This window comes from Rutilus rutilus, assembly GCF_951802725.1.
Source record: "Rutilus rutilus genome assembly, chromosome: 1".
In the NCBI taxonomy this organism is placed as follows: Eukaryota; Metazoa; Chordata; class Actinopteri; order Cypriniformes; family Leuciscidae; genus Rutilus; species Rutilus rutilus.
The window spans coordinates 74,374,385-74,387,095 of record NC_140209.1 but is presented as its reverse complement, the minus strand read 5'-3'; the positions used below and the strand labels follow the sequence as shown (position 1 = coordinate 74,387,095).

The window sequence follows — 12,711 nt, the reverse complement described above, 5'->3', positions numbered from 1 at the left end:
AGCTCTCCGTAAAGTAATGTGCAGTCACATTATAATATGATGTTTAGCCTTGATGATCCAATAGCAACCTTCAAATACATGAGCAGAAGTTGTGTTGAAATGCCGTGAATTTAAGTTTATCCTTCATTCTAAATTCTTTTGCCTCACGTTACTAACAGTAAAAATAATTTTCCATTAAATACGATAGCCTACTTGATCTTTAATAACACAAGTGTTTTATATGTAAATAACATTCAGAAACTGTATTTGAAATGAAATGAATAAGGATCAAAAAAATAAATATTGATACAAAAAACATAAGAAATTACGTTTATTGATTATGACTGATATTTGACATGCACAACATGGAACGATGCACACAGCGGCGGGCTGTTTAGGATGGGTTCATGTTAAAGAGCTGCTTAAAAAGTAATCTTTTCACATAATGTTCTCTCTCTTAAAATGTAAGCGAGTGTAAATGTCAGCATTATCATATCTAAAGAATTTAAGTCTGTCAGGTAAAAGAAGAGCTTATTGATGCAGTTCAAATATTAGTTCTGTTTAATATTTTATTCCAACAGTTAACTTACTCCTGATCGGAGGCTGCCGTAAATATTTAGTTTAGCAGCTAACGTTATATGTAGACTTACGCTTCAACTAAGTTTAATGGTGCAACGAAAAAAATTAGAAGTGCGTAAGTCGTAACTTAGTGTCCATTTACGTCAAAACTAGGCTAAATTGTATCTTAGCTGCTACGCACAGGTGCACTGGCCCAGACCTGTTTGGGTTCTGTTCACACATAATCTCTAAAATGTATATAAAAAATTATAAACGGCTCATGTGTGAAAGCAACTACGTTAACATAACGTTAAACCACTAACGTTAACGTTAAGTAACTAACGTTATATTAAAATTGCCTCAATGGAAACCGGGTCAACGAAAGAGTCCTTTAGGAAATTCTGAGGCAAAATTCAATACATTTAAACCATTTTCGGACTTTTCACCACCTAGAAAATACATTAAATTAATTTTAGACAAAACCAGTTGAGATAGAGACATACTGAATTTTAAAATTACTTACCATAAACAGCCTAAGTTAGCTGAGAAGAAAATGGCGCCTTTCCGTTAAGGTGTGGTCCAAGTTACATCGTGTATTGGCATTTGGCAAACATGTTCAAATTCAAAAGCTCAACAAGTCTGAAATATCACATAAAAAGATTAATTTGAACACTTATTGCTTCAGAAGCAAGTATAAGTTAACAGTTCAATCTCTATTGCAGTTTCCTTCTAAAGGTAACGTTAACGTTAACTTAGCCTGAATGCATTAGCCTAAGTTAGGCCTATATTTTAAAACGGGCAATACGCATTCATGTTTAATCACGACGAAAATGAAAAATAACTTAAATAGAATTTATCGGGATTATTTTAAGGTTGAAACGCTTCACTAACAGCCTTACTAAACAGTAAAGATGACATAAGAAACACACTATTTTAAAATAACCTCAATGGAAAATTCTGGAATTTCTGAGGCAAAATTATTACTTGTAGATTTAAACTATTTTCTGATTTTTCGCTGCCTAGGAAATAAATTAAATCACCCTTAGACAAAACCAGTCTATAAAGACATTGAATTGTAAAATTACTGACCATAAACCGTCTTTCTTGCATCTGAAGTTCTGAGAAGAAAATCGCGCCTTCTCATTCAAGTGTCGTCTGTGTCGTGTTTACTCCCGGGCGTCTGGCGCATGCGCAGGGAAAATTAAGACTCGGAGGTCTAATGAACTATATTAGTTGAATCAACTAATGTTTTTATTTTATATCAGTGCATTGCCACCAAGCCATTAGTTTAATCAACCTAAACTAAAAATGTTTTGTTATCTGAACAACATTAATGAATCTAAGTTGATTTGACAAAAGAATAAATGTTGTGTTAACAAATCATGGAAATCATTTTTTACAGTGTATTAAACACTTTACAACTGACAGTCTAACTACTGTAAATCCCTGGGAATTAAGTGTTTTGTAATGAAACTTGCTAAAACAGCATGACAAAATGAACTTACTAACAAATAAATGGAAAGAGAGTGTGTAACACTGGATGACTCGTAATTTCCTACTTCTAAATTCTGAAAAAACAGAGATTCTAATTATTGGACAAAAAACTTCCTCACGTAATAACCTAGAATACTGTCTAACACTTGATGGCTGCTCTGTTAAGTCTTCGTCGTCGGTTAGGAACCTGGGTGTGCTCTTTGATACCAATCTTTCATTTGAAAGTCACGTGTCTAGTATCTGTAAAACCGCATTTTTCCATCTTAAAAATATATCTAAATTACGTCATATGCTCTCATTGACAAATGCGGAACAATTAGTCCATGCGTTCATGACCTCAAGGCTAGATTATTGTAATGCTCTACTGGGTGGTTGCCCTGCACGCTTAATAAACAAACTACAGCTGGTTCAAAACGCAGCAGCTCGAGTTCTTACCAGAACCAGGAAGTATGACCATATTAGCCCGGTTCTGTCAAAACTGCACTGGCTCCCTATTAAACATCGCATCAATTTTAAAATATTGCTGATTACTTACAAAGCACTAAATGGTTTAGCTCCGCGGTACTTGAGCGAGCTCTTAACGCATTATACTCCTTCACGTCTATTGCGATCTCAAAATTCCGGCCAGTTGATAATACCTAGAATATCTAAATCGACTGCTGGCGGTAGATCCTTTTCCTATTTAGCACCAAAACTTTGGAACAGCCTTCCTACCATTGTCCGGGAAGCAGACACACTCTGTCAGTTCAAATCTAGATTAAAGACACATCTCTTTGACATAGCGTTCACATAATACATTATAGACTTCTATAATTCAATATTAGGCTGCATAGATTAGGTCAGCTGGAACCGGGAACACTTCCCATAAATCCTGATGTACTTGTTACATCATGAGAAGAATGGCATCTACGCTAATTTTAGTGTCTTTGTTTATCCCAAGGTTTTCCCGCAGCCTGCCGGATCCAGGCCGTTTCCAGATCTGATGAAGGACCTTCGCCTGGACCCGATGTCAATGCAGTGCTGAAGGGCCAACTAGTCTCTCCCTATGGAGGATCCCTTTCCCACTCTACAGATAACGCGTCGTCGGGAAAACTCAATTTGCGTATCTACCCCGAATTGATAAAATAAAATAAAATTCTGAATCAAAACTATAAGGAAACACCAGTAATTTGTTTAGGCTTGGTTTGTAGGGAATTCCAAACCTGCACACATATATTCAAACGCACATAATTATAGAACCCGTTCTTAATGCGCATCTGAACGCCATCAGCGTTTCTCACAGGTTCGCTAAAGTCTGTGTAGAGAGAATGGTGTCGTCTTGGCGGCCCTAATTTAAAAACAAATGATCGTTGCGACGGAAGCGAATCAATCAAAACTAACTTTAGCTGGAAAATAACTTTATTAAAGAACCGCTATAAAGCCAAAACAATCTTACGTTAAATTATACATTTATCTCTGTAAAGCTGCTTTGAGACAATCTACATTGTTAAAAGCGCTATATAAATGAAGATGACTTGACTTGACTTGACTTAACATTTGTTTTCTTTATTATTATTATTTTTTTTTTAGCAATTATTTCTAAAAGCTGAAGGAATCTTTCCTCTCTCTGGCCTCCTGTTCTCGTCTCTCCTCATGCTCTCGTCGCTCTTTCTTTTCTTTCCTCTCTTTCATTAGCCACTCTCCACTCTACAAGAACACAGGTGTGTTCATCAGCCTCCTGCAAAATCAACACTGAATTTAACATTAGTGATGAACCATGGTCAATCTATATTATTATATTAATATTAATGTTACATGGACAAGTTTAGGTACACTTGATAACAGTAGCTTGCTACGTATCCAACACATATTACATATCAACACTGGTAAAGGAGAAATAAAATCGCTGTCAAATAAAAAATAAAAGTTTTGTAACTATCATTTAACTGAGAAACAACGTCATTGTTTAAATAAAACAGTGTTAACTAGCTGACAGGCATTAGCTCGTTCTGCTCGGTAATAATAATGATAAAATTGTAAATTTTGCAGCCAATTCACAAAATTGTACCCTCGATTTACATTATTTAAACTTTTAACAAGTCAGTCTTAACTTATATGATGTTAAACAAATACAATTTAACCACAAAGAAACAAGAAGTGTTTTGTAAAGTATTTACACTTGAAAACAGCCGCGTCTCCGTTTTCTGCCATTTTCGAATATAACGATGACAACTCCTCTCCCGTGGCATCATGGGATAGTAAAGTGTCCATCATATGCGCACTTCAGAATCTGGCCGGAAGTAGTAGGTCATCCGGGTACTTTTCGCCTACTGTTTTTCGAATTCTATGATTTTGGACATACTACTCTGCTCGCGTACTGTTTTTCGCATACTATATAGTAGGGAAGTATTTGATTTCGGGTGCAGCTTAAATGTGCATAGGGCGCCCTCAGGCTGCTGGTGTGGATTGAAAACACAGTACATCAGAGTATCCAGCGCTCATAATGATTACATCGACGCATTTGGGTATAAATTCAATAAATATTATTCCTGTCTATAGAAATCTATGATAATGAGAATCTATCAATATTTCTCCAAATCTGCACATTTTTGAGCTAAAAGCCCTGAGGGACGTTGTTTTGTGAAGAGTTGTCATGACGACAGCACAGGAGTTTTTTTCTGAATGAAAGCGGCTGACGCTCATAATTCATATTAAAGGTATCGACGCTGTAAGATATTTGTATTTGTAGTGATTCGTCAATTTAGCTCAAAGGAATTATTCATTAATTTATAGGGAATTCGAAAGAGTCACTTATTACAACTGAGCAAATGACTCGTTCGCGGTTCATTTGAGGGTGTTTCTGCAACTACGGGCACTTTTGACTATCCTAATTTAAAAAAATAAACCTCTATGAATTTCAATTTTAACCATCACAGTCTGTAATACATATAAAGATTTACACAAAATAGAATGTATTTGTTAAGATTTTAATCTGGAACATGTTTATTTTTTATGTTTTTCGGGTCATCTTCTTAAAAAGTGTCCTTACCGCAATGTTACAATAACGTTCATTTTATACAATTTTCTTTAGTAATTTCTATAAAAAATGTAATATTTAAATAGCTTTTTCAAATTTGATGCAGTTTTGTAAATACTGATATAAAAAAATAGTATACAAAATAGGGAATTTCATGTTTTTTTCTATGCCATGTAAAAAATTTACAGTAGCCTTAGATGTCAATTGTTTCCATACACACAAAAGATAACATAATTAACTTTTTATGACAGATGTTGCAATTTCAATGTGTTAATCATCTCAACTTAAGTGTAAAAATATTTTTTTTTGCAAATGAAAATGTGAAAAAAAATGAAAATAGAGCAGTGCTGCGGTAATGACATCTTGTGTCGGTAAGGACAAAATTTAATTTTTAATGTAAAAAATGGCATGTTTATATATATATGCTAATATAAATACTAATACTTAAGTACTAATAATATACTAAATATTTGTAATTTAATATACAGTAAACCTTGAATTTGTCTCTACCGCAACAAAAAGTCTTTACCGCAACACCCAAATTTGCTGCGGTAAAGACATGTTGCGGAAATGACATTTTTGCTAATATTTTAGCTAATTGGCAGCTAGCAAGGCCTACCACATTAGTTTTGACTCTTAACATCTTAATATATGTGAATTCAACAGTAATATACATTTATTTTTAAAATGTAGTTATAAATACACAATTATTAAGCTGAATGGTAAGGACGCACAATAAATACTAGAGCAGAAAAGATTATGTTTACCTTATTTTTTTGGTATCTTGTGAGTGAGGTAGTGTGGTGGTCCAGTCTGTCAGCAATGTGCTCATGTGATAATTTCTGTTTCCATAGAAACTAGACTTGTTTGTGTTCGATAAAATTTCATAATAAAAGCTTTTTTTCATTGTTGCGGTAAGGACTCAAAAGTGTGGGACAGGCACATTTAGTTAAAAAAATCATAAAAATGATCAGTAAATAATACAAAGAATTTTAAGATGCTGTAAATGAATCTGTATATTAAACAATTCCATTTGAAATAATGTCATATTGTAAAAGAATGAGCTAATTTTAAGTATCTCAACATTGAAACCACGGGTGTGGGACATGAGCAAAAATGGTGTTTGGACCTATAAATGCTTCATAATTTTACATTAAATCATATTATTTATTCAGCATTTTTTATGTCAAGGTGTGTATTGACACTACGTTTATATTTATGAAACATCAAATTACAAATTTTAACATAAATCTAAAATTTCACTCCTGGGACTTAAAAGTGCCCGTAGTTGCAGAAACACCCTTGAACTGGCTGTAACTATCAACTCTGCAACGGATATAAATATCCAAACTATAGTGAAACACTATAGTTAGCAAGGTAACTTAGATCAGAAGTTTAAGACATTAAATTTGTAAGCACATAACACAAGTAATACTTCTCTTTAAAATACAAACAAGACTTTATTGATTATTCTAACACATAAAACTAATATCTAACACAAACACACGCACACACATTCATACGAGTTGCAGAAAGAAAGAGAGTGAGGAAAGATTAAGTTTTAAGAGTGAGTTTAAGAGTGAGATGATGAAATCCCAAGTTTCTATATGCACTTATAAGACATGACCTGGAACGAACCATCAAGCATTAATTTAACCCTTCTATCGTTTCTTAGACAGGTTATTACATTTATATCAATACACCAGTTCAGCTTAAAAGTCTGGAGGCAGTACTTGCTTGTCTTTGCTTTGGGGATTCCCTTTGTCTGCATAACAGGGGTTTCCAGAGTTCGTTGGCTGGTCTCCTCGTGCCTGGGTCTGGGGCGGCCAATCACGTGGTGTGCTGGCGGATGGATTGAGAGTCTTTGTCTGAAGCTGGTTTTGTCGAATCGTGGAACGAAACTTTGCCGAAAAAACTTAACTTAGAACCGAGGCTCACAACGGAAAAGAAAGGAAACTAAGAAAAGAAAGGAAATTGAGACGAGAGTAGATGATGTTGTTTGATGATGAATGAAGTAGTTTAACCCATGTTCTTCTGATCTTGATTTGGGTTCTTTCGTCTGCACGTTTACATGGTTACTAGTCTGTCTGGTCTCTTCTCTTCTCCCTTTGCGCACTTTTCTAACCTTGTTGAGAACTCTTCTGAACTTTGTTCGGGTCTAAGATTTTAAACTCACATGTTTGTCCGGCCTCTTGGATCAGTTCTGACCAATTAGACACTGTCTTTATTTAGGAGGTGGCGTTCTCTTCACTTCTTATCATAAATCAAGCTTATCTGTGCTCTCCTTACTCTCTAAGCTCTAGCAGAGAGGACAGAGGCCACAGTTTAACCATTATTACTATTATAAGAATACGAAACATTTTACACAGATTTCAATCAAGCCATCTTTTGAATTAAGAACATACGATCATGCTGACAGGAAGCACGACACACTTTCATTCACACACCTAATAGTTATAACAATTGCATGAATTATATGGCATCTAAGCATATTAGATACCCATATATTGTAGACACAAAATAGAATCATGTAGTTGCATGATGTTTGATTATAAGTCCGTTGAAAATTGTTCTTGAATGATTTTATGTATAGTTATAGGTAAAATCTCAGTTCTCTGGTTTGAAGAGAAGAGAACTCTGGTTTGGTCATTCAGAGGTCCTTAAGGAGGAGGGGGTCTGGAATGTTGTGGGCTCGAGCAGCTTCTGCTGTTATCTTGATCGGGCACTGAGCTGTGCCATCTCTGAGCCAATGATTATTTTCCAAGCTATCTCACATTGACAAGTTCTTCCTTTAGTTGGGCTCATAAAAGTTCTTAGGTAGACTGGCTGGAGCCTTCTTTTATGGCTCTGGATTGGTGATTTGGGTTCTGGAATGTTGGGTTCTGTGTGGAATTATGTTTGAACAAATCACCCTGAAGATTCATTTGTGTTTTGGTTCGCACTCAATCCTACAACGCATTTTTTCATTTCATAACTCCTGACACAAATTAAGACATAACTGTCACTATAAGTTTCTCAGAATACAATAGTGGTCAAATACTGAAACTTGAGTCTTATATATTTTTAATGATGTATAGTTTGTCAAGGTAATAACATTAAATCTGATAGTAACTTTGAACTATAAAAAAAAAAAAAAAAACGCTTCAGTGTGCCGGCGCACTGGCAAAGGTTTACAGGTTAATAACACAAAATTAAAAAGGTGATATCAAGCTTTAAATATTTGATTAAGACAGACAGTTTGATCATGGGTCAATAATTATATCAGTTTCTGTAGAGGCAGAACAAAGTTTTTTTTCTGACATCAGGATCAGAACTGTTCATAACTGCTTTCAATTTAATCTTTGTATTTCACAAATATCTAATTTTGGTGCAACATATACTGTAACTTGTAAAAACCGAATAAGTGCATTTTAAAAGTCTGTGATCAGTATCTTCCTGTAATAAGATCCACTGAAGGTAAGTTGACTGAACGCTAGTGATGGGCGCTTTCGAAACACGCTTCATGAAGCTGTGAAACCTTTACGAATCTTTTGTTTCGGATCAGTGGTTCGGAGTGTGTATCAAACTGCCAAAGTCACATGATTTCAGTGAACGAGGCTTCGTTACGTCATAACTGTTTCAAAACGTTTGGAAATGTCAATGGTTCACCACTGGGGGGCGATGATCTCTGTGAACCCATGAATCATGCAGATTCACTGAGATTGAACAAGTGTCTGTGGGTTTTACCTGATCACTGATCAGTTTTATACATTTGTAGACATTTTAATTAGACATTAGTATAATTAAAAGGAATAATAGTAGTTAATAGTCTCTTATTGGCCTGTTTAGCTGAGCCATCCATAAAATACACCGACACTGCCTCACGGTGCAGCACTAAAGCAGATGAACTACCTTTTACAAAACTTGTTTGATTGTCTTCTGCTTAAGGAAATACTTTTATTCCTTAATCTGATCATGTTAGTTTATACAGTTATTCTTTGTTCATGTTAGTTCACAGGGGATTTACTAATGTTAACAGAAAACTTTTGTATTTAAAAATGTATTAGTAAATGTTTAAACGTAAGGTTATTAAATGCTGTATAGTATTGTCCATCATTGGTTCATGTTAGCTAATGTAGTTAATGTTAACAAATTAAACCTTACTGTAAAGTTTTAGCAAGTAGACAATGTGTCTGAAAACAACCGACATAAACACATTTGACCCAGTGAGCAAACCAAGGGTAACACTGACATGAAAGAACCTTAAAGATTAAATGAAATGAATGTGTAAACTAACATAAATAGATCAACGCTTTCAACCTTTGTATTGTTACAGTGTTGGTAGTATATTTAAATGAACAATGTGTAGTCTTTCTCCATGTTACCTTTACCTTGATATCCCTGTTTATTTGTCAGCAAAAGTCTGCTGGATGAAGATGAACACGTTAGTTGATCATCATAGATCTGAGTCATTTTCTCTTTCTGTCTTCAGTCTGACTGATTGCAGTATTACAGAGGAACAGAGTCTCATCCTGACTTCAGCTCTGAAATCAAACCCGTCACACCTGAGAGAGCTGGACCTGAGCTGGAATAAACTAGGAGACTCTGGAGTGAAAAACCTCAGTGATCTACTGATGAACCCACAATTCAAGCTGGAGAAACTACAGTTAGTATCATTATACTGTATATCAGCAATCAATGGTAAGAGGTGTATATATACTCAGCAGTCTCACCTCATTCCATTGACAGTTTTTGCAGCATCCCTCCACCACCCCTTCTCCACGCTTCTAGTCCTAAACACTTACATACGGGGGAATTAATTCATTCATAATTCCCATAATTCATTAATTCCTCCGGACAGCACGCCAAATACACATTAAACTTTACCCCTTCAAATTATATGTAAGTGTGAACTCGTGAAATGATAACGGATCTGTATCACCCTCTGTGCTATGGGATGCAGCCAAAGCAGTAATAAGGGGAAAGATTATTGCACTTACATCCAAAATAAAAAAGCAAAGGGAACTTAAACGATTGGAATTGGAGAAAGAAATAAGAAGGTTAGAATGTGAACATAAAACCTTTGGAAATAAAAAATCCCTAGAGCTATTGAAGCAAAATAGACAGAAACTAGATGACCTGTTAACTTACAAGGCAGAGGGGGCTCTCAGGTATACAAGCAGAAAACATTATGAATTTGGTAATAGAGCAAGTCAGCTGCTTGCTTTCCAACTACGCAAAGCCCAATCTAGTAGAGCTGTTCCGAAAATTAGACATCCAAATACGGGTATTATAACATCACAACCTAAAGAAATTGCAGATGCATTTAAAGACTACTATAAAAAACTATACGAAGGGGATAAACAGCCAAACAAGGAAAGAAAAATTAAAAACTTTTTGGATTCTGTTAAATTAAATAGATTGACGAAAGAGGAGTCTGAAACAATGGTTAATCCGATAACAGAGGAAGAAATTCAGAAAAGTATTGGTAAACTCAAAAATAACAAATCGCCAGGAGTAGATGGCTTCCCGGGAGAATTTTATAAAGCTTTCATAAATGAATTAACCCCAATTTTGTGTCGAATGTTTAATTACGCATTAGAGAAGGGAGATCCTCCAAAGTCATGGGCTGAGGCAGTAATTACAGTTATCCATAAAGCCGGGAAAGATCCCACTCAGTGTTCAGCCTATAGGCCCATAAGCCTCCTTTGCCAGGATTTAAACATTTTAACCTCAATTTTAGCAGAGAGGATTCAAAAACATATCAGAAAATTAGTGAAACCAGACCAGACAGGATTTGTTAGTGGACGTCATGGTGCCGACAATGTTAGGAGAGCTCTGAACAAACAGATGATTGCAGGAAAGAGACAGGTCCCTTCCATGTTACTTAGTTTAGACGCGGAGAAGGTGTTCGATAGACTGGATTGGACATATTTAAAACAAACACTGACACATATGGGCTTTCATGACAGATTTGTTGCATGGATACAAACATTTTATCATAATCCTAAATCAAGAGTTAGGGTGAACGCCCACTGTTCAGACTTTATTGATCTTGGGAGGGGAACAAGACAGGGAGATGCTATGTCCCCGGTTTTGTTTGCACTTAGCATTGAACCCTTGGCCGAGAGCATAAGATGTAATCAGTATATACAAGGAATAACTGATTATGAGGGAAACAGTCACAAGATTGCCTTATAAGCAAATGACATTCTATTATTTGTTGAAAACCCAATTGCATCAATACCAGCTCTCCTTGATTGCCTTGAAGTATATGAATCCATTTCTGGATACAAAATCAATTCAACCAAATCAGAAGCACTTATGATCACTGGAGTCTGGCCCGTAGAACTAAACAATAGAACATCTTTTAGATGGTCTAAACAGGGATTCAAATATTTAGGAGTTACCGTTACACCTAGACTTCCATAGTTGTATCAGGCAAATTATAATAAACTAATTAATACCATTAAAAAGGATTTATTAAAGTGGGAAGTGTTGCCACTTTCGCTGTTTGGTAGGATTGAGACAATAAGAATGAATATTCTGCCTAGATTGCTCTTTTTATTTCAATCCTTCCCAGTATGGATTCCTGCAACTACATTTAATATGCTAGAAAAACTCAAATCAAAGTTCATATGGCAGAATAAACGACCCAGAATAAAATTAAAAACATTGACTTTAGGAAAGGACAGAGGAGGGCTGCGTCTCCCTAATTTAAGATATTATTATTGGGCTGCCCAGCTAACAGCGATAGTGGCATGGATTAACAACGATGTTGAAACAGGGTGGGTTAGCATAGAACAGAGCTCAGTACCAAATGCCCCTTTATCAATACTAGCCTTTATGACACCTCAATCCCAGAAAAAGATGAAAATAACAAATATATGGGTTAAGCAAACTCTGAGAGTGTGGACAACAGTTCAGAAGAAACTGAAAGGTGTGGCAACCATATCAAGGGCTATGTCCATAGCAGATAACCCTGAGTTTCTACCCTCTAGGTGGGATGCTATTTTTAAAAGATGGACTGAGAAGGGTCTTACCATGATTGATCAGCTTTTTGATGGAAGTACATTGCGCTCTTTCTCTGATCTTAAAGAAAAGTTTATGTTATCATCAAATGATTTTTTCAGATACCTACAAATAAGAAACTATATTACAAATCATAAGGAAAGGGAAATAATTAAGAAAGCCCCGACTAATGTTGAACAGTATTTCATTACTATAATCAAACAACACCCATTACATAAGAAGCACATGTCGCGCATATACAGCAGACTACTGCTTGATTCAACAGATAATACGTTCCATATAAAGACAAAGTGGGAGTTTGAAATGAATGATCATATAGAGGATGAGACGTGGGTAAACATATGCACAGGATGTCATAAGGGCATCAACAGTCATAACTGGAAAGAGTTTGACTGGAAAACAAAAATCAGGTTTTTTAGAGCACCACAGGTGATATCAAAATTTGTGGATAATCCAGAAGCAGATAAATGTTGGAGGGAGTGTGGGAAGGTAGGAGACCACACACACATATTTTGGGAATGTCCAAAATTATTTACATTTTGGCAAGGGGTTAAGGATGAGATTATGAAAATGATGCATGTAGATCTGCCTTTTACCCCCCTGTATTTTTTGCTTGAAGGAATACCCCAAGATTTTTGTAGTCAAGACCAGAG

The 12,711-nt window shown here is 35.5% G+C and overlaps 2 protein-coding genes across 16 annotated transcripts in view; one reads left to right on the top strand and one right to left on the bottom strand.

Moving 5' to 3' along the window:
- Window positions 1-12,711, bottom strand: part of LOC311305800 (uncharacterized protein) — a 1,224,369-nt gene that overhangs the window by 201,705 nt on the left and 1,009,953 nt on the right. The gene's annotated exons all lie outside the window — the stretch shown is intronic.
- Window positions 1-12,711, top strand: part of LOC311305806 (NACHT, LRR and PYD domains-containing protein 12-like) — a 130,991-nt gene that overhangs the window by 100,149 nt on the left and 18,131 nt on the right. For 13 of the 15 annotated variants that reach the window (XM_084433703.1, XM_084433698.1, XM_084433700.1 and 10 more), the window contains one exon: window positions 9,519-9,692. The exons of 1 other annotated variant lie outside the window; for it this stretch is intronic. In XM_084433703.1, the coding sequence (XP_084289829.1) occupies window positions 9,519-9,692 (174 nt within the window). Of the gene's footprint in view, window positions 1-2,971; window positions 8,883-9,518; window positions 9,693-12,711 lie in introns of those variants that run through there. One more of the 15 variants, XM_084433696.1, reaches the window with a different exon arrangement.